The sequence below is a fragment of the Pan paniscus genome, chromosome 18 (assembly GCF_029289425.2).
Source record: "Pan paniscus chromosome 18, NHGRI_mPanPan1-v2.0_pri, whole genome shotgun sequence".
In the NCBI taxonomy this organism is placed as follows: domain Eukaryota; kingdom Metazoa; phylum Chordata; class Mammalia; order Primates; family Hominidae; genus Pan; species Pan paniscus.
In genome coordinates, this window is record NC_073267.2 from 28,708,889 (window position 1) to 28,727,999 (window position 19,111).

General features: G+C 51.1%; 1 protein-coding gene across 11 annotated transcripts in view; it reads left to right on the forward strand.

Moving 5' to 3' along the window:
• The window catches only part of IL4R (interleukin 4 receptor), a 95,076-nt gene that overhangs the window by 41,658 nt on the left and 34,307 nt on the right, over window positions 1–19,111 (forward strand). Inside the window, exon 1 of one of the 11 annotated variants that reach the window (XM_008959894.4) lies at window positions 2,262–2,620. The exons of 3 other annotated variants lie outside the window; for them this stretch is intronic. In XM_008959894.4, the coding sequence (XP_008958142.4) occupies window positions 2,288–2,620 (333 nt within the window). In that variant the 5' untranslated portion in view covers window positions 2,262–2,287. Of the gene's footprint in view, window positions 1–2,261; window positions 2,621–2,646; window positions 2,824–3,011; window positions 3,035–4,331; window positions 4,370–19,111 lie in introns of those variants that run through there. 7 more of the 11 variants (XM_034951118.3, XM_034951119.3, XM_063597398.1 and 4 more) reach the window with 7 other exon arrangements.

Below are 19,111 nucleotides of genomic sequence, written 5' to 3' on the forward strand. Positions count from 1 at the left end.
TGCGATACGTGCCTTGCCATTTCACCATTTCATAGCCCTATGAGGTGGGTCTATTATTATCCCCATTTTACAGATGGGGAAACTAAGGCACAGGGAGGATGATCTACTTTGCCCAAAGTCACATAGTCAATACGTAGCAGAGTTGGTATGCCAATGCGGGCAGTCTAGAGGCAAGCGAGGAAACCGACGAAGGATGACTTGACTGGGAAAACAGGATGGGAGCCCAGTTTGGGAGTCCAGGAGGGGATACAGCCCAAGCCATACATTCCCAAAGGACTTCAAAGGTAGACTTTTGCTGTCGTCTCCCGATGACATGGGGCACAAACTCAGAAACACAGACAGGACAAAGGCAGCTTGCAGGGCTGAACTGCCTGGGATGAAGCATCAACCGTGTGGGTGTGCAGATGTGTGAGTAATGAGTGTGAGGGAGTATGAGTGTGGACGGGAGTGGAAGTCACACCTAATCCAGAGGATTCCTATTTCTCCTGAAACCCAAGCTTCCAGGAAAGCCCTTCCTGTGGCCCTCTCTCCCTAGTCCTCTCAGCGTCTGCCTGGGCTGTCCCCAGTACGGGGTTTATTACACTCAATTGCTTACGTCTGTTCACTTGTCAGTGCCCCAACCAGGTCCTCAGGGCTAGGAAGCAGGGGCTGGATCTATTTCTTGCTCTCCCTAGCCCCCAGCTCACGACTTGGCATATGGAGGCATCCACAAACAGATGCCGAAGGATGGGAGTTTCTCCACGCTCCCACGCCACCTCCAGGTATTTGCTCATGCTGTCCCTTCCACCTGCATGTTTTTCTGCATTGATTCAGGCACTGGTCAGAGGTCACCTCCTCCAGGAAGCCATCCCTGACCCCAGGGAACTGACTTATCTTTACTGTCACTTCCGGGGGTGGGTTGGTGGCTGTCTTGCTCACTTGGTTGTAAGGTCTCAGAGGGCAGGGATTGTGTCTGTTTCATGTCTTCAGGTCTGCGTCATCAGCGCTTGTCACAAGGTTAGACACACAGTAGGACCAAGACAGACCAAGTACATGAAAGAATGATTGACATATGGGCCAGGCGTGGTGGCTCACACCTGTAATCCCAGCACTTCGGGAGGCAGAGGCAGGCAGATCACCTGAGGTCAGGAGTTTGATACCAGCCTGGCCAACATAGTGAAACCTCATGTCTACTAAAAATACAAAAATGAGCCGGACGTGGTGGTGCACGCTTGTAATCCCAGCTACTCAGGAGGCTGAGGCAGGAGAATCGCTTGAACTCAGGAAGTGGAGGTTGCAGTGAGCTGAGATCACCCACTGCACTCCAGCCTGGGCAATGGAATGAGACCCCATCTTCAAAAAAAAAAAAGAACGATTGACGTGCAGTGGCCCCTGCCCTGGGAAGCCAACCCTCACCCTCCACCACAGCACTTGATCCCATTGGGCAGTCCTTGGCTTCCACCCTCAAACTGAGAGCTCCTTGAGGGCAGCAGGGGGTCAAATTACTCTCTGGGTTCTCAGCACTGCCCGGTGTGAGTCCAAATATCTCCCACCTCCCCTCTCTCTGCTCTTTCCTCACTCAGGGCTCCCCAGCCATGCCGGCCTTCAGCAATTCCTCCTGCAGGCTGAGCTGGTTCCCACAGGGCCTTTGCACTAGCTCTTCCCTCTCCCTACACAAGTCTTCCCCCATAGGCTCTTCAGAGTCTCAGCTCAAATGGCCTCTACTCAAAAAGCCTCTTCCAGACCACCTGCCCCACTGGTCTAAGAGGTCCCTACTTTCTTCTTGGGCCCTCCTGACCTGAAATACTTTGTTGAGTGTTTTCCCCCCAGTCATCTGGCTGCATCCGGGTTCTTATGGTGTCCAGAGGTTAATGGTCTATGGGGCCTGTGTTCGAATCCCAGCTCCACCCCTGCTCCTGCTTACCTGCAGAGTGATTCTGAGTTTCTTTCTTTTCTTTTTTAAAATTTTATAAATGTCAATTTTTGTAGATAGGGGTCTCGCTAACAGGGTTGCCCAGGCTGGTCTCGAACTATGGGGTTCAAGTGATCCTCCCGCCTCAGCTTCCCAAAGTGCTGGGATTACAGGCATGAGCCACTTTGCCCAACGCATTTTGAATTTCTTAAGGACTCTGCCTCAGTTTCCTGACTTGTAAAACCGGTGATAGTATCACTCCCTTATAGGGTAGTTGCCAGGATTGAACGAGTTAACATTTGCAGTGCCCAACAGATTGTACTAGTTACTGATTGAAGGGCTGTTTTACTATCCAAATGTGGCTGGAGTAGGAGTTGGGTAAACATTTATTGAAGAATGTGCAACCACTGGCACTTGGAAGCTGGGCTGTTAGGAAGGGGAGGAGGATTCCAGTCGCCCAGCCCTCCCACCCCAAACGCAACTGCCCCAGCGCAGAAGAGGCCGCGGAGGCCAGGCAGGAGCAGGTCCTGGAGGCCTGGTCGGCGTGGGCGTTTTATTCCGAGACCAAGGGGATCCACTGCGGAGTTCTCCGCTGGGCGTGACCTCGGGCTGCAGCGTGGGAGGAAGCGCGCAGCAAGACACCCAGCGAGGTGCTGGGGTTGCCCCCAGGAGAGGACGGCGGCTCGGACTGTCCGGCGGCGGCGGCGGGGACAGCGACAGGGGCGCGAGGTGGCCGGGACCCGGGCCGGGCGCGCCGGGCGGGGCGGCGCATGCAAATCTGCCGGGCGCCTGGGCGGGGAGCAGGAAGCCGGGGCGGGCTGGGTCTCCGCGCCCAGGAAAGCCCCGCGCGGCGCGGGCCAGGGAAGGGCCACCCAGGGGTCCCCCACTTCCCGCTTGGGCGCCCGGACGGCGAATGGAGCAGGGGCGCGCAGGTAGGATCCGGGGCCCGCGCGCGGATCGGGTTGCGAAGGTATCGCCCGGGCACGCCGGCTGAGGGCGTTCGGGAAGGGCTCGGCCGCCGGCGGGGACCACGGGGACCACCCCGACTCCGAGCGGGGCCCGAGCCCGCGACTCTCGGTGCGCGCGGAGCAGCGCCCGGTTCCGTCCTTGCCGCCGAACGGCAGCGGAGGCGCGAGGCCCGGGGTACGTGGACACCCAGCGCTCCCCAAAGCCGGTGCTGGCAGTGAGACCTCCGCCGGGACGGCCTGCGGGGGTGGGGGGCTTGGGGATAGGCTGTCGGGGGCCACGCAGCCCCTCTTCTCCGGGCAGTGGCGCCCAGCCCTGCGCTCAGGAATTCAGTGAGGACTTCGGAGAGAGAAAGGGTGGGGAAAGTTCTGAGAACTGTAAATTTGAGTAGTAGGTCAGTGAATCGGGGCGGTCTCCGCCTCCGAATATCAGATGGACCCAATAATCGCGATCATTGACTGGGACTTGTTTTACTGAAAGGATGCCAAGTGAAACCTCCCACTAACTTCTCTGTGGCCGGTGCTGTGCGTCATGGACATTGTACAGATGAGGTCACCGAGACCCCAGCCGCTTTAGTAACTTGCCCTAAGGTGCCGCCCACTTGGGAGTCCGTGGGGCAGCAGGACTAGAGCCCAGGCAATCCCACGCCAGAGCCAGCTGCTCTCCATCTCTCAATCACGTTTGAGGAGCCCCCACAATAACCAGAATCTCCGGGAGATTTGCTTAAAATGCAGATTCCCAGGTCCTTGCCCTGAGATTCAGATTCAGTAAACCCAGGAATCTGATCTTTATTTTCTTTTTAAAAATTTATTTTATAGAGATGGTGTCTCACTATGTTGCCCAGGCTGGCCTCAAGTGATCCTCCCACCTCGGCCTCCCAAAATGCTGGGATTACAGGTGTGAGCCACTGAGCCCTGATTTTTTTTAAAACAAAATCTGGATTTCTTAAGACTTAAGCAAGATAGGGGACCACTAGTTTGTCTGCTTCTGGGGTTCAATGAATGCCCCCAGGCCAGCGCTAACCCTGCTCCAGTTCTAGTCTCTCCCCTTCCCCAGCCCTCTGGGAGGCATGACCCACTGCACTTCCCTGCCCCCAGTAGCCTATGAGGAGCCCAAGGCATTTGCTGGGACCTCAGTGCCTTTATCAAAATCCCAAGGTCCAATGGGGAAACAGGCTCAGGTGTAGGTTTGGCCAGGGTGTCCTGCACATTAGGGCATTCCAGGGTCCTGCAGGGGTTTCTTAGAACTCGGCTAGCCCAGCCCATGAATGGGAGGTGACCTGCTAAGCCACTCATTCACTCACTAGCACTCATTCAGCTCCTGCGAGGCCCTGGGTGGTGTTCTGGGCACTGGTGCTTGCCTCAAGGAGCACCCCCTCTGCAGGAAGACAGACGTGAGGGCTGGGAGGGTGCGGATGCACCAACGGCTGCAGGACCTCAAGCCAGAGGGGATCAGCTCTTCACAGGGCACTGGGCCAGCCTTCCCAGCACCCAGGGACCCTGAGCTAGCCTTGTGAGTAGAGCAGGGGAGTCTGGCAGGTAGAGGATGGGAGGTAAAGGGAGGCACAGAGTGGGCGGAGGCTGGGAAGTGTGAAAGGGCACTGTGTACAGAACCTAGGGAGTAAGCAGAAGCCAGAGATGGATGGAAAGTTGGGCTGGGCTGCATTGTGGAAGGCCTCGAATGCCATGCCAGGAACTTGGGCCAGTGTATTTTACCTTGGCTTGAGTTGTAAAAGCAACAATGCAGATTCCTGGGCCCCACCCTGGGCCTCTGGATCTGAATCTGGAGGGAGAAGGTGGGGAGGCAGCAGGGAGGAAAACCTGCAGTCACTCACCCCAGTTACAACACTTGCAGTTACCGGCAGGTCCGAGATAACCTAAGGGTTTTCAAATGCTAGGAAGTGACTCAATGACTGATATGTTTAATACAATACAATCCCGGTTGCAAAATGCCCAGGGCAAGGGTGGGGGTGTTCAGTTTTCTAATGCTCCCAGTTCAAAAAGGAGCTGAAATGAATTGTCAAAGAAGTGAGAAGAAGCTGGGCGCAGTGACTCACACCTGTAATCCCAGCACTTTGGGAGGCTGAGAGAGGATCGCTTGAACCCAGGAGTTTGAGACCAGCCTGGGCAACATAGCGAGATCCTGTTCCTACAAAAAAAATTTAAAAACTTAGCCAGGCGTGGTAGCAGGTGCCTCTAGCCCCAGCTATTTGGGAGGCTGAGGTGGGAGGATGGCTTGAGCCCAGGTGGTCAAGGCTGCAGTGAACTATGATTGTGCCACTGCACTGTAACCTGGGTGACAGAGCGAGACTCTGTCTCAAAATAACAAATACATAAATACATGAGAAGAGAGAACCTTTTCTACCTCCCCCATCTCCCTGCCCTCTTCCACCCCATCTGGGAGGATGGAGGAGAGTGTTTGGGATTAGATGCCCCACCTCTCGACTGCCCTCACTGGTACCTGGGAGTGAGGCCAGGACAGAAGCCACCTAGGTACTGTGCTTCCTCACATTTGTAAAAGTGAACTTTCTTGAGGGTTGATGACATGTTTTATAAGCTACTTCACACAATGTCCAACACCCAGTGGGTCCACAATCAATGTATATGTCTGTTGTTACCTGTCAAAACGTATAGCTGGGGAGTGACAGTATGGACTTGAGTCAGATCACCCAGTGCAAATGCTGGCTTTGCTGCTTAGTGTGTAACTGACTTCCCAGAGCCTCAGTTTCTGCATTTATGAGATTATAGTGACTATGCCATTGTAGTGATGACTAAATGAGTTAATATATGTCAAGCATACAAAACAGTACCTGGTATGTAGTAAAAACTATGTATTTGTTAAATGAATACCTTTTTTTTTTTTTTTTTTTTTTTTTTTTAGAGCCATTGTCTCTATTTCCCAGGCTGGAGCACAGTGGCACAATCATAGCTCACTGTAGCATCCAGTACCTGGGTTCAAGTAATCCTTCCACCTCAGCCTCCTGAGTAGTTGGGACTACAGGTGTGTGCCACCATGGCTGGCTAATTGTTTTTATATTTTTAGAGACAGGATCTTGCTATGTTGCCTAGGCTAGTCTTGAACTGCTGGTCTCAAGCAATCCTCCTGCCTCAGCCTCCTAAAGTGTTGGATTTATAGATGCGAGCAAACGTGCCTGGCCTAAATGAATAAATCTTTATTGTTGCCTCCTTTGAGCTTTATTGGTTGGGATTTAGTCCACTCATTTTGCAGGTGAGAACTGAGACCCGGAGATGAATGCAGTAGCCTTGCCTCAGGTCCACATCTGAGGGACAGACTCCATCCTACTTTTCTTCCCATGTATTCTTTCCTGCTTGTACCAGTTCACTGGGGTGACCAAGAAAGACATTTCTGAGTTTTCCTCCTGGCTGGCACAGTGGAGACATGCCCAGCCACGTTTAGCTAGACTTACCATGGCTGGGCTAGAAGAGAGGCCAGGAGCTTGCCTGGAGGTTGCACAGACTTGCCCTTGGTGAATGTGGATCGGAGCGCGCCGGCAGAGGCTTGAGGTCCTACAGAGGCTGGGGGATCCACTGTCAGACCGGGTGCATCACCACTGTTTTATGATATCCAGCAAATTGCTCTGCGTCTCTGAGCTTAAGGCAGAGAGAAGGGCCTGAGCTTGAAGAGGGGATCCCAGGTTTAAATCGGAGCTGGCTACTTCCCAGCTCTCCACTGTGTAATCTGGAGGTAGTTGTTTAACCTCTCTGAGCCTCCCTTTGTTTGTCATGGGTATTTGCAGGGAGAGCATTCATGAGATAGTTTGTATAGACATTTTGCCCTTGGAAGGTGCTCAGTGATTGCTGTTTTTCTCTGCATTTTGGACCGAGTCCCTTCTGCATATCCAGCACCTGGCTTCCTCCTGCATTTCTTCCTCAGGAATTTATTGAGCACCTATATGAGCCAGAGCATCGGACCAAGTCCTTTGCTCTCCTGGGGTTTAGATTCTAGTTGAGCATACAGGCAATGTACAACCAATACATATGTTCAGATCGGCAGCTTTATCTGTTATTCTGAAATCCACGATTTCTGAAAACCGAAAGTTTTTCATAACTCATTTTGAAGCTAAACTTGAGGCTTTTTAGAGTCTTCATCCTCTTTGGTGTGATGCTCAGATGTCTTTCTGCAGAGATATTAGTGCAATTGATCGTTGGGTGCTTTCCCGCCCTGCATGATGGGCACGTCGGTGGGTATTTTATACAAGCTGACCTTTCTACAGCCTGAGTCATTCTGAATTCTGAACTATGTCTGGCCCCCAGGATTTTACAGGAGAGAACATGGACCTGCAATATCCTATCAGGTGGAGACTGTGCTAGGAAGGAAAGCAAAACTGGGTGCAAGTGGAATCAGGGAGGGCTTCCCTGAGGAGGTGACATTTGAGAGGGGTGAGGAAGAGAGGGCCAGGTGGAGGGACTCACAGAGGACGGAAGACTCCACTTCCTGACTGGCCTGTGCTTACCCCTCATTCTGCATGCACAGTTCTGTCTAAATGCGTCCGTTCTTGCCTTTCCAAGAAGTGCTGATGTCTCTTAGGTTTCAAGTCTGGCTCTGACTGACTCATTCTCTCTTTAGGTGCCCCCACAGGCCTCCTCACCTCTTCTCGTTTGCTTAAGAAATCTGAGGTCTGCGCTAAAGCCAGCCTGGGTGCTGTAACCTCTCGGCCGAGGATGGTCCCCAGCTGGGCTTGCATCTGGAGTTGGAGGAAGTGGGTCCCGGGAGGGGAAGAGCTGCCGTGGGGCCTTCCAAGGGTTTGGTGGAATTGAGTTCCTGGTGGGGAGGGGCTGTGTTCTGGGTCTTAGAGCCTCTAGCCTGCAAAGCAAAGTTGAACGTAACACGCGCTCACATATCTCGAGTGCCAGCCTGGGGCTAGGTGCTTAACGCTTGCTTAGCCAATGTGCCAGGGGCTGGGGACACGGGAATGAGTGACCCAGAAATGAGGGCCCTCATGGAGCTGAAAGCATTCTGGGCTTGGTGACTTTGAGGAAGTGGCTTTTGAACTGACACCTGAAGTACCAAGGCATGTGGATATCTGGGGAAAGAGTGATCCTGGCAGTGGGAACAGAGAGTGCAAAGGCCCAGAGGCATGAATGAGCTTGGTGTGTTTGACCCACAGCAAGGAAGCTGTATGGTTGGATGGAACCAAGCAAGAAAGAGGTCTAGGAACAGAGGTCAGGGAGGGAGCTGGGGCCAGATACCTGCACTGTCTCATTTAACTTGTGTAATAACCCTACCAGATAGGAGCTACTCTCATGCAGATGTTACAGATGAAGTAACAGAGGCACAGAGAGGTTCAGTGACTTGTCCAGGGTCACACACCTGAAGGTGGCAGAGCAGGGCTGTGAACCTAGAAGCTCCAGAGTCCTCAGTCCTCACCATGGTGTTTAAACACAATAAAATCTATGCCTGAGTGCTGAAGACACACCTGCCATTTAGATCGATCCACTTTTTTACATTGTCGGTGTACTCCCTGCCATCCATCTGCCCAGCAATACTGTGAATGTGGGCAGCGCAGGACTGGTTCCTCCAAGCCCCATTTTACAGACAGTCCAGTCATTTTACATATTATTTTATGAATGAGCACCTTCCTCAGTGTCTCAGACCAGGGGTCCCCACACAGCAGGGCCACACAGCAGGAGGTGAGTGGCGGGTGAGTGAGCGAAGTTTTATCTGTATTTACAGCTGCTCCCCATCGCTCGCATTACCACCCAAGCTCGGCCACCTGTCAGATCAGCTGAGGCATTAGACGATTCTCACAGGAGCACAAACCCTTTTGTGAACTGCACATGTGAGGGATCTGGGTTGCGTACTTTTTCTTTTTTTTTTAAGACGGAGTTTCGCTCTTGTCGCCCAGACTGGAGTGCAATGGTGCGATCTTGGCTCACTGCAATCTCCACCTCCCCATGTTCAAGTGATTCTCCTGCCTCAGCCTAGTGGCTGGGATTACAGGCCTGTGCTATCACACCCAGCTAATTTTTGTATTTTTAGTAGAGACAGGGTTTCACTGTGCTGGCCAGGCTGGTGTCGAACTCCTGGCCTCAGGTGATCCACCTGCCTCAGTCTCCCAAAGTGCTGGGATTACAGGCATGAGCCACTGCACGCGGCCCTGGGTGCGTGCTTCTTATGAGACTCTAATGCCTGATGATCTGTCACTGTCTCCCATCGCCCTTGGATGGGACCATCTAATTGCAGGAAAATAAGCTCAGGGCTCCCACTGATTCTGCATTATGGTGAGTTGTATAATTATTTCATTATATGTTACCATATAATAATAATAGAAATAAAGTACGTAATACATGTAATGTGCTTGAATCATCCCGAAGCCATGGCCCCAACCACGGCCTCTGGCAGTGGAGGCTGGAGTCCACATCACGCTCTGTGCTGGGTGCAGGAATGGAGAGGAGTGGGTGTCCTGCTCATTTCCCTGAGGAGGAACCTGAGGCTCAGGCTAGAGACTTACCTGGGTGACACGGCTCCTAAGTGGCAGAGTCCAGATTCAAACCCAGGGCTACGGACCCAGAAGCCTGTGCATTTAACCACGGTTCTGAGCTATCCAGCCCAAAGAGGAGAGTTTAAAAGGATTACATTTCTTGGTTGGAAATCAGTGAGCATAGTCGCCCAGAACCATTTTTGAAAAACTCAGAGAAGGCCTTATGTTTTCCTGAAGCGGCCAGGGAAGTATTCTGCCTTTTTAAAAGAGAAGACTGAATTCTAGGGAGGAGAGGCACCAGCTCTCTGGGCTGGGCAGGTCTCCAAGCTGGCAGGGCCACAGCCTCCCGACGGTCTTGCCTCTAGCATATTTCTTCCAGAAGCCACATTTCCACAGGTGGGCAGCTCTAACTGGGAGAAAATCTTCCTGAGATTTAGCCAAATTAGCTTTCTTTCTTTCTTTTTTTTTTTTTTGAGATGGAGTCTCACTCTGCTGCCCAGGCTGGAGTGCAGTGGTGCAATCTCGGCTCACTGCAATCTCTGCCTCCTGGGTTCAAGTGATTCTCCTGCCTCAACCTCCCGAGTAGCTGGGATTTCAGGCACACACCACCACGCCTGGCTAATTTTTGTATTTTTAGTAGCAATGGGGTTTCACCATGCTGGCCAGACTGGTCTCAAACTCCTGACCTAGGGTGATCCGCCCACCTCAGCCTCCCAAAGTGCTGGTATTACAGGTGTGAGCCACCGTGCCCAGCCCAAATTAGCTTTCTAGGAGCTTCCACTTTCTGAGTCTGTTTCTGCCTCTTGGAGGTAGTGACCATCTCCCTCCAAACTCGGATACTTCTCTTATTCAGACTACACAACTGTAGTTATTTCAGGCATTCTCCCTGACTCAGGAAATTATAAGTTTGGCCTGCCTTCGGACATGAGTCAATTGGTTGGAGTCCCACGCAAAGACTGTTTGTTTGGTCAGAGAGGAAGGAGACTATCACCTCCTTGGATCTAGAGCTTATACTTCTGTTGATGCAACCTGGAATCATACTGGGTAGCAGCCATATCCCACTTGGAGTGCATATTGGGCTTGTCAGCTAAAATCTCCATGTTTCTCTTCTATATGAGCTGCTGTTAATCCAAGTTTCTTCTGTTCTGAGAGTCCTTGTCTAAAGCTAAGAGGTTCCAGTTTTTCATGCTCTCTAATAAATCTACTTCAGGCTAACATGCTATTATTTTTTCTTTGAGTACTGCTTTGGTTTCATTCCACAACTTGTTAGACAATGTTATTCACTGCCCAGTTTAGAATTTCCCTTTTGGTTCCCATTTTAAGACTTATTTAATTTTATGCTTTTTAAATTTTTGAGACAGATAGAATTTTTTAAGTTACCTTTTTATTGTTGATTTCTAAATTTGGTCATCATGGTTGTTGTGGTCAATATATGTGGTTTCTATAATATCAGTGGTAGAGAATTTGCTGAGATCTTTATAGGATTTTCTGGTCATTTTTTTCCTCTTGTGTTTGAAAAGGATGTATATTTTCTGTTGGGTATAAGGTTCTAGAAATGTATCTATTTGATCAAGCTAGCTATTATATTATCTATATTTGTTATGTCACTATGTGGTTTTTTTTTTTTACCTGATTTACCTCCCACCGTAATACAATTACAATTCACCATAATAGAGGCTTTGTTAATTTCTCCTTTTGAGTCTGTCAGTTTTTTGCTTTATTTTTGAAGCTATGTTGTTAAGTGCATAGCCATATGAGTAGAATAAGGGTTCAGGATTTTTATACCTTTTTGGTGAATTGTTGCATTTTCCCGAGTAGCTGGGACTACAGATGTGCACTACCGCGCCTAGCTGATGTTTGTATTTTTTGTAGAGATGGGATTTCGCTATGTTTCCCGGGCCAGTCTCAAACTCCTAGGTTCAAGCAATCTGCCCACCTCAGCCTCCCAAAGTGCTGGGATTACCGGCATGAGCCACCGCAGCTGGCTGAATTGTTCCTTTAATCAGTATAAAAGAGCCAACTTCCAGCCTGGGCAGCATAGTGAGACCCCATCTCTACCAAAAAATAAAAATTAGCTGGGTGTGGTGGCGTGCACCTGTAGTTCCAGCTACTTGGGAGGCCGAGGTGGGAGAATCACTTGAGACGAGGAATTCAAGGCCGCAGTGAGCTATGATTGCTCCACTGCACTCCAGTCTAGGTGACAGAGTGAGACATTCTCAAAAACACAAAAACAAAAAAACCATCCACCTTGTCTCTTCTAATACTTACTCAAGACATCATTGTCATGAATTCTATTTTATTGATGTCAGTACTCCTGTACTAATAAGCCAGATGAGTTAAAAACAACAGCAGCCTTGCAACCAGCCATGAAGCAAGTGATCTTATTCTCATTTCACAGATGAGGAGACTGAGGCTCTGAGTGGACCCCAGCCTGCCACGGTCTCCCACCGAGTCAGGCTGGAGCCTGCACTTAGGCCCAGAGTTATGCTTCTGTGTCTCAGATGCTTGGGGGTCCCTGCCCACAAAGGTGGCCCCCATGTCTGTGTGTTCCCACCCATCCAGGAATGGTATGGGGTGAGACAACAGGAAGAGCTCCATGGGTAGTCCCCACCCACTGCCTTCCATATGCCAGTCTGCAAGCAGAAAATGAACGGGAAGCTCTTACCTGTGCCCATGTGTTGTCCTGGCTTTGGGTTTGCCCAGGGGGCAAAGTCCTGGTCATTGTTGAGACAAGTTCACTGCTGCTCAGGGCTGAGCAAATGGTGACAAAGGCCAGATTCTAAATTCCTACCTGGTTACTTCCTGCTCTGTCACCATCACCTCGGGCAAATTCTGAACCTCCCTCAGCCTCATTCCACCATCTGTGCTTGCAGGGAGAATATTTTACTGTATCTTCCATAGTGAGCTTTCCAGGAGAAGCAAAAAAGAGTGGTGTATAAAAAAGCAAGTTTATGACTGCTTCTGTGCCAGGCACTGTGCTGTGCACTCCAGAGCCAAAGGCCTGGGTTCAAATCCCAGCCCACTGACTAGCTGTGCATCCTTAGGCAGGTTCCTGACCCTCTCTGGGCCTCGGCTTCTCCATCTCTGCAATGGAGATGATATTAATTGTATCTGCAATGCTCCTTGGATTGGGTCCATGGTTAAGTGAGTGAGTGAGGCTCAAGGGCTTCTTTTTTTTTTTAGAGATAGGGTCTCACTCTGTTGCCCAGGCTGGAGTTCAGTGGCATGATCACAGTTCACTGCAGCTGCGACCTCGTGGGCTCAAACCATCCTCCTGCTTCATCTCCCTTAGTAGCTGGGACTACAGGCATGTGCCACCATGCCTGGCAATATTTTTTTGTATTTTTGGTAGAGACGGGGTCTTGCCATGTTACCCAGGCTGGTCTTGAACTCCTGGACTCAAGTGATCTACCTGCCTCAGCCTCCCAAATTGCTGTGATTACAGGTAGGAGCCACCGCGCCCAGCCTTCAAGTGCTTTTTTTGTTAGTGAGACTGGTACAACCAATGCCAAGGCTGGTGAGCAAAGTTGCACCCAGTTGGGGAGGGGCGAAACCAAGGGCAGAAGGGCCCAGGGCATGGCCTCTCATGGCTGAAGGAAGAGGGGACATATGGCCAGTCACAGTGACCTCTGCAGACCTCAAGAAGGAGGCCAGCTAGGAGCCATAGCTGTCACTAAGACAGTCAAAATCTAATCAGCACCCTGGCGCCAGAGGCCATCGTCCGCTGCTCAGGACAGTGAGTGATAGTCGATAACCAGCTCTCTGGAGGTCAGGGCCCCGAGGTGGCTGAGATCTGTGCCTGCATTAGGACATTTAAGGGGACTCCAAGCCAGGATTTGCTAGTGTTTGCCCAGCAGGGAGAGGTGGAAAATTGGGGATGACCAACCAGGCCTCCCTGCTCACAGCCAGGGGAATTCATCCGGTCGTTCTTCCATTCAGCAAATATTCATGGAGCACCTGCTGTGTGCCAGGCACCATGCTAGGCTCTGGGGAGATGGCTGTGAGGGGGATCGACACTGGCCTTGTGTGAGCTGGCCTTGCAGTAGGGGATATGAGCACCAAACACATAAGGCCCGAGTGTGCAATATGCCGCAAAGAGTGCAGAGAAATAAAGCAAGATAACAGGTTGCAGAAAGATGGAGGCCAGGCTGGCTGCTGTTCCTGGGCAGGTGGCTTCTGGACACAGTTTCCTCAGGCTCTGTTTCCTCCCTTGGGCCTCTGGAATCTTCTGAAGACAGGCCTGGCTTCCAGGATCCCGGATGGAGTTGCCTGTTGACTGTGTGGACTCAAAGTGTCCATAGTGCGCCGGAGCGCGTGGTCTTCCCCAGCAAATCTGCTTCTCTTCTCGGCTCTCCATCGTGGGAAGGGTCCCTGGGGTCCTCCCCACCACCCCAGCCTGAGGCCACTTTCCCTCTGTCCCCGCTCTCCCCACCCTGCTTTCCCCGCCAAGCACCACCAAGTCCCTGCTGCCTCCTCCTCCCAAACAGGCTCAAACCTGCCCCCTCTTCGCCAGCTCTCATCTCAGCCCGCTCCTCTCCTGCTTAAGAGCCTTCACTGGCTCCCCACTGCCCTAGAGACAGAGTTTGAGTCTACTGCCATGGCTTGGCAGATGGTGTTGTCCCTGGCCTGCCAACCTTCCAGCTGCCATCCCAGCCAGTCCTTCTCCCCCTTGCTCCAGCCAAGGGCCCCGCTTGTAGGGTGGGAAGTGGGCCATGCCCTCCCTCCTGCCTGCCTATTCGCTGGGTCTTCCCTCATTCCCTCCCTCACCCCGCCCTCCCATAAGAACCTTCAGAATCTTCCAGACGCAGTGGCTCACGCCTGTAATCCCAGCACTTTGGGAGGCTGAGGTGGGTGGATCACCTGAGGTCAGGAGTTTGAGACCAGCTTGGCCAACATGGCAAAACCCTGTGTCTACTAAAAATACAAAAAAATTAGCTGGGCATGGTTGTGGGCACCTGTAGTCCCAGCTACTTGGGAGACTGAGGCAGGAGAACTACTTGAACCTGGGAGACAGAGGTTGCAGTGAACTGAGATCCCACCATTGCACTCCAGCCTGGACTACACAGTGAGACTCTGTCTCAAAAAAAAAAAAAGAACCTTCAGAATCGTAAAATGGGTTTAATAATTATACTTATCTCATAGGGAGGGCTTAAAGCACCTAGGCCAGTGTCTGGCACCAAGGAAACACTGTATACCTGTTAAAATAAGAATAAAATAAAATACACATGCTCACGTATTGAGTGCCTGCTGTATGTCGGGCCCCTCCCCGAGAGAACTCTGGTGCATCCCCGATAAAGAAACCTGACCCTCTAGGATGAGGGAGGGTCTTCCCTGAGCGCCTGCTAACAGCCTCCTCTGCTAATCTGAAGTCCTGCAGCTTGCCTAGCAGGCTGGCTTGTCACACGGGCTACCCCCACAGGCCGCCATCTTGGAAAAGGCCAATGGCTGTGGAATCATTCTTGACTCCTATTAGCCTTCCTGTTCTCTCTCCCGCCCCACAGCATCCATCCTGTCAGCAAATCCTGTGGGCTCTGTCTTCAACACAGATCTAGAATTCAGCCCCTTCTCAACCTCCCCATCTCCGCAGTCTGGTGTGAGCCCTGGCACCTCTCTCTGGGGCCAGTGTGGTAGCCTCCTCACTGGTACCCACTTCTACCCGTGCCCCCACCACCCAAGTAAGAGAGGTCGTTTTTAAAGTCTCATCATGTCACTTCTTTGCTCAAAACGCTCCGGTAACTTCTTCCTTGCTCAAATATTTGTTAAAAGAAGAAAGGAATGAGTGAATGAATGGCCTGTTTGCATCTGTAATAGCCAGCACATAGGCAGTACTTGGAAAACACCCACAGCAAGAATAAATGAGGAGATGGCTGGACACGGCAGCTCATGCCTGTAGCATGTTGGAAGGCCGAGGCAGGAGGTTTGCTTGAGGCCAGGAGTTTGAGGTTGCAGTGAGCTATGATTGTGCCATAGCACTCCAGCCTGGGCCACAGAGAGAGATCCCCATCTCTACAAAAATTTAAAAATTATTCGAGCATGGTGGTGTGTGCCTGTAGTCACAGCTACTTGGGAGGCTAAGGCAGGAGGATCACTTGAGCCCAGGAGTTCAAGTCTGCACTGAGCCATGACGGTGCGACTGCATTCTAGCCACAGAATGAGACCCTGTCTCTAAAGCAAAAAAGAGAAGGAGAATAAGTGAGGTCCTTGAGCAAGTGGGTGAGGATGGGTGAGTCACAGCAGGCCCACAGGGAGGCTGGTGGGTGCTGTTGGTGGAGGGGGCCGATTTGTGTTCCTGGTGGCTGCAGAGCCAGTCTGTTGCCTCCCCTCCCTCCCACTGGCTGGGCTGGGGATGGAGCCAACCAGGCAGAGCCCGGGCCATTCTGGGGCCCTGGCCTGGCCTGCCTTACTATCCCAGTGGGGCCACCGACGTGGCTGCCGTTTCTGGAAACCCCAGTTCTAGGTAGGTTGCTGTCCCAGGAAGAAGTGCATGCCTAGCTTCCTGCCAGCCCAGCCCAGCTGTCCCAGAAGCCAGAGGAAGCTCTGGGCTGGTTTCTTATAAGTAGCATGACTAACTGATTGCGCCACAGGAGCTGAGGTTTCAGGCCAGTTTCTATCGTGGAGTTTCAGGGGTCAGCGGCTCCAAAGCCCCCAGCCCCCACCCGAGGCCCCTGCTGTCCCTGGATTCCTCTCCACATGCTGCCTGTCACAGAGGTGCTTGCATCCTGTCTGCAGAACCAGCCCCTCCTCCAAGCCAGGTTTCCTGCCCAGAGGGAAGAAGAGCAGAAGGCCTGTACCGCCCCCTGTGCGCCCCCACTCCTCCGCCCCCCGCCCCCCTGCCACCCGCTGTGGGTTCGGGAAGAGTCCTGCTGGGTCGTTTCCAGGCTGCTGCTGGCTTCTGACATTTCAAGGCTTAATCACTTAATCTCCCCCGAGTTTTTTTAAAAAGTGAGTCAAGTGTGTTCTCCTGGTGGTGGGCGTGTTTTCCCAGGCCCATGCTTCTGCTCACTTCCTGGCTGCGGCCTTCAATGACTTTGCTGCTTCCTAACTCTGTGACCTTGGCCTTGTCACTTGCTGTCTCTGGGTCTCAGGCCAATGGGTCTCAGGCCAGTGGGGCTCCCCGGACAAAGTTCCAGGGTTTTGGGGACTGCATTTCAAGGGTCAGCAACCACAGTCCTTAAACACATGAATTTTGGAGTGACAATGCCTAGGTTATGGCTCTGTGACCACCAGCAAGTGCTCTAGCCTTTTTGTGCCTCAGTCTTCTCATCTGTAAAATGGGAATGTTAATGGCACCTACCTCATAGGGTCATTGGGAGAACCAAATTGATTAATATATTGTAAGTACTTAGAACAGGGCCAGGCACAAAATAAGTACTGCATATACAGTTAACTATGGACAAAAGCTTGGGACCTGGTTCATGTTTAAAAATGATTATTGAGGCCAGGTACGGTAGCTCATGCCTGTAATCCCAGCACTATGGGAGGCTGAGGCAGGCGGATCAGGAGGTCAAGAGATCGAGACCATCCTGGCCAACATGGTGAACTCCCGTTTCTACTAAAAATACAAAAATTAGCCAGGCATGATGGCGTGCTCCTGTAGTCCCAGCTACTCAGGAGGCTGAGGCAGGAGAATCACTTGAACCCAGGCGGAGGTTGCAGTGAGCTGATATCGTGCCACTGTACTCCAGACTGGTGACAGAGCTAGGCTCCATCTCAAAAAAAAAAAAAAAAAAAGATTGTTGAATTTATTATTGCTGAATTTTTTTTTTTTTTTGAGACAGAACTTTGCTCTGTTGCCCAGGCTGGAGTGCAATGGTGTGATCTCAACTCATTGCAGCCTCTGCCTCTTGGGTTCAAGCGATTCTCCTGCCTCAGCCTCTCAGCCTCCCGAGTAGCTGGGAATACAGGCACCCACCATCATGCCCGGCTAATTTTTGTATTTTTGTAGAGATGGGGTTTCACCATGTTGGTGAACTCCTGACCTCAGGTGATCCACCTGCCTCGGCCTCCCAAAGTGCTGGGATTACAGGCGTGAGCCACTGTGCCCAGCCTATTATTGCTGACTTTTAACCATTCATTCATTTAATATATGTTTATTGTACACATGCTATGCCTTTGTCAGGCACTGTTTTAGGCACTGGGGATAAAGCAGTGAGCACAGCAGACATAAAGGTCTGCCCTCATGGGGCTTGTGGTCTCACAGAGGGAGGCAAACAATGCATTTATAGACAAATACATAATTTAAATTTGAGGTTACCTATTATACTCCCAACTTGAAAAACTAGCAGTATATTGAGAGTGGCTATTTCACATCTGATGGAGGAATATGTCTTTTGTGAACCATTTATGTTCTTTGCCTATTTTTCTTAAAGGGATGTTTGTCTTATTGATTTGCAAGAACTCTTCATATATTAAGGCCATTAACCGTTCGTAATGTAGATTGCTACCTTTTTCTAGTGTTTTGCTTGCTGATATAGTTGGGATGTCATCCTCTCTAAATCTCTTGTTGAAATGTGATCCCCAATGTTGGAGGTGGGTCCTGGTGGGAGATGTTGGGTCATAGGGACGGGTCCCTCATGGTTTGGTTCTGTCCTTGCCATAGTGAGTGAGTTCTCACAAGATCTGGTTGTTTAGAAGTGTGCGGCACCTCCCTCCTCTCTCTTGCTCCGGCTGTCACCATGTACGCCTGCTCCCCTCTTGCCTTCCCCGTGAATAAAAGCTCCCTGAGGCCTCCCCAGAAGCCAAGTAGATACGGGTGCTATGCTTCCTGTACAGCCTGCAGAGCCATAAGCCAATTAAACCTCTTTTCTTTGTAAATTACTCAGTCTCAGATATTTCTTTATAGCAATGCAAAAATGGACTAACACACTTGAGTTCTGTCTTTTTCTTATGGCATATTTTAATCTAGGCCAGACACAGTGGCTCATGCCTGTAATCCCAGCACTTTGGGAGGCCAAGGCGGGTGGATCACTTGAGGTCAGGAGTTTAAGACCAGCCCGGCCAACATGGGGAAACCCTGTCTCTACTAAAAACACAAAAAATTAGCTGGGTGTGGTGGCACACACCTGTAATTCCAGCTACTCGAGAGGCTGAGGCACAAAAATCGCTTGAACCCGGGAGGTGGAGGTTGCAGTGAGCCGACATCACGCCACTGCTCTCCAGCCTGGGGAACAGAGCAAAACTCCGTCTCAAAAAAAAAAAAAAATCTAGGGAAGTTGAAAACATTTTTGCAGTCAAAGCTATCTTTGCTATGTGCATCTTGAAATAAAATAAACATTCATACATGTAACCTCACTAATCTGATTAGAGATAGTGATAAGTACTGGGACAGACATAAGCAGGGTGCTGTGATAAGAAGTCACAGGGAGGGCCCGCATTAGTTGAGGGGGGTCAGAGAAGGCTTCTGAAGTGTTTCTGGTGCAAATGCTTGGAGAAGAGAGAGCTGGGAGTGTATCCCAGGGCTCAGAGGCTGATGGAGGATTGCCGAAGAGGGAGAGGGGATAGGAGGGGAATGTTAGAGGGGTAAGCAGAAGCTAGATCGTCAGGGGACTTGGCTCTTTTCTTCATTTTCTTAAATTAAACTTTTTATTTTCAGATAATTAAAGATTTACACACAGCTGGAAGAAATCATAGAGAAGCCGGGCGTGGTGGCTCATGCCTATAATCCCAGCACTTTGGGAGGCTGAGGCGGGCAGATCACTTGAGATCAGGAGTTCAAGACCAGCCTGGCCAGTATGATGAAACCCCATCTCTACTAAAAATACAAAAATTAGCTGGGCATGGTGGCTTGCCTGTAGTCCCAGCTACTGGGGAGG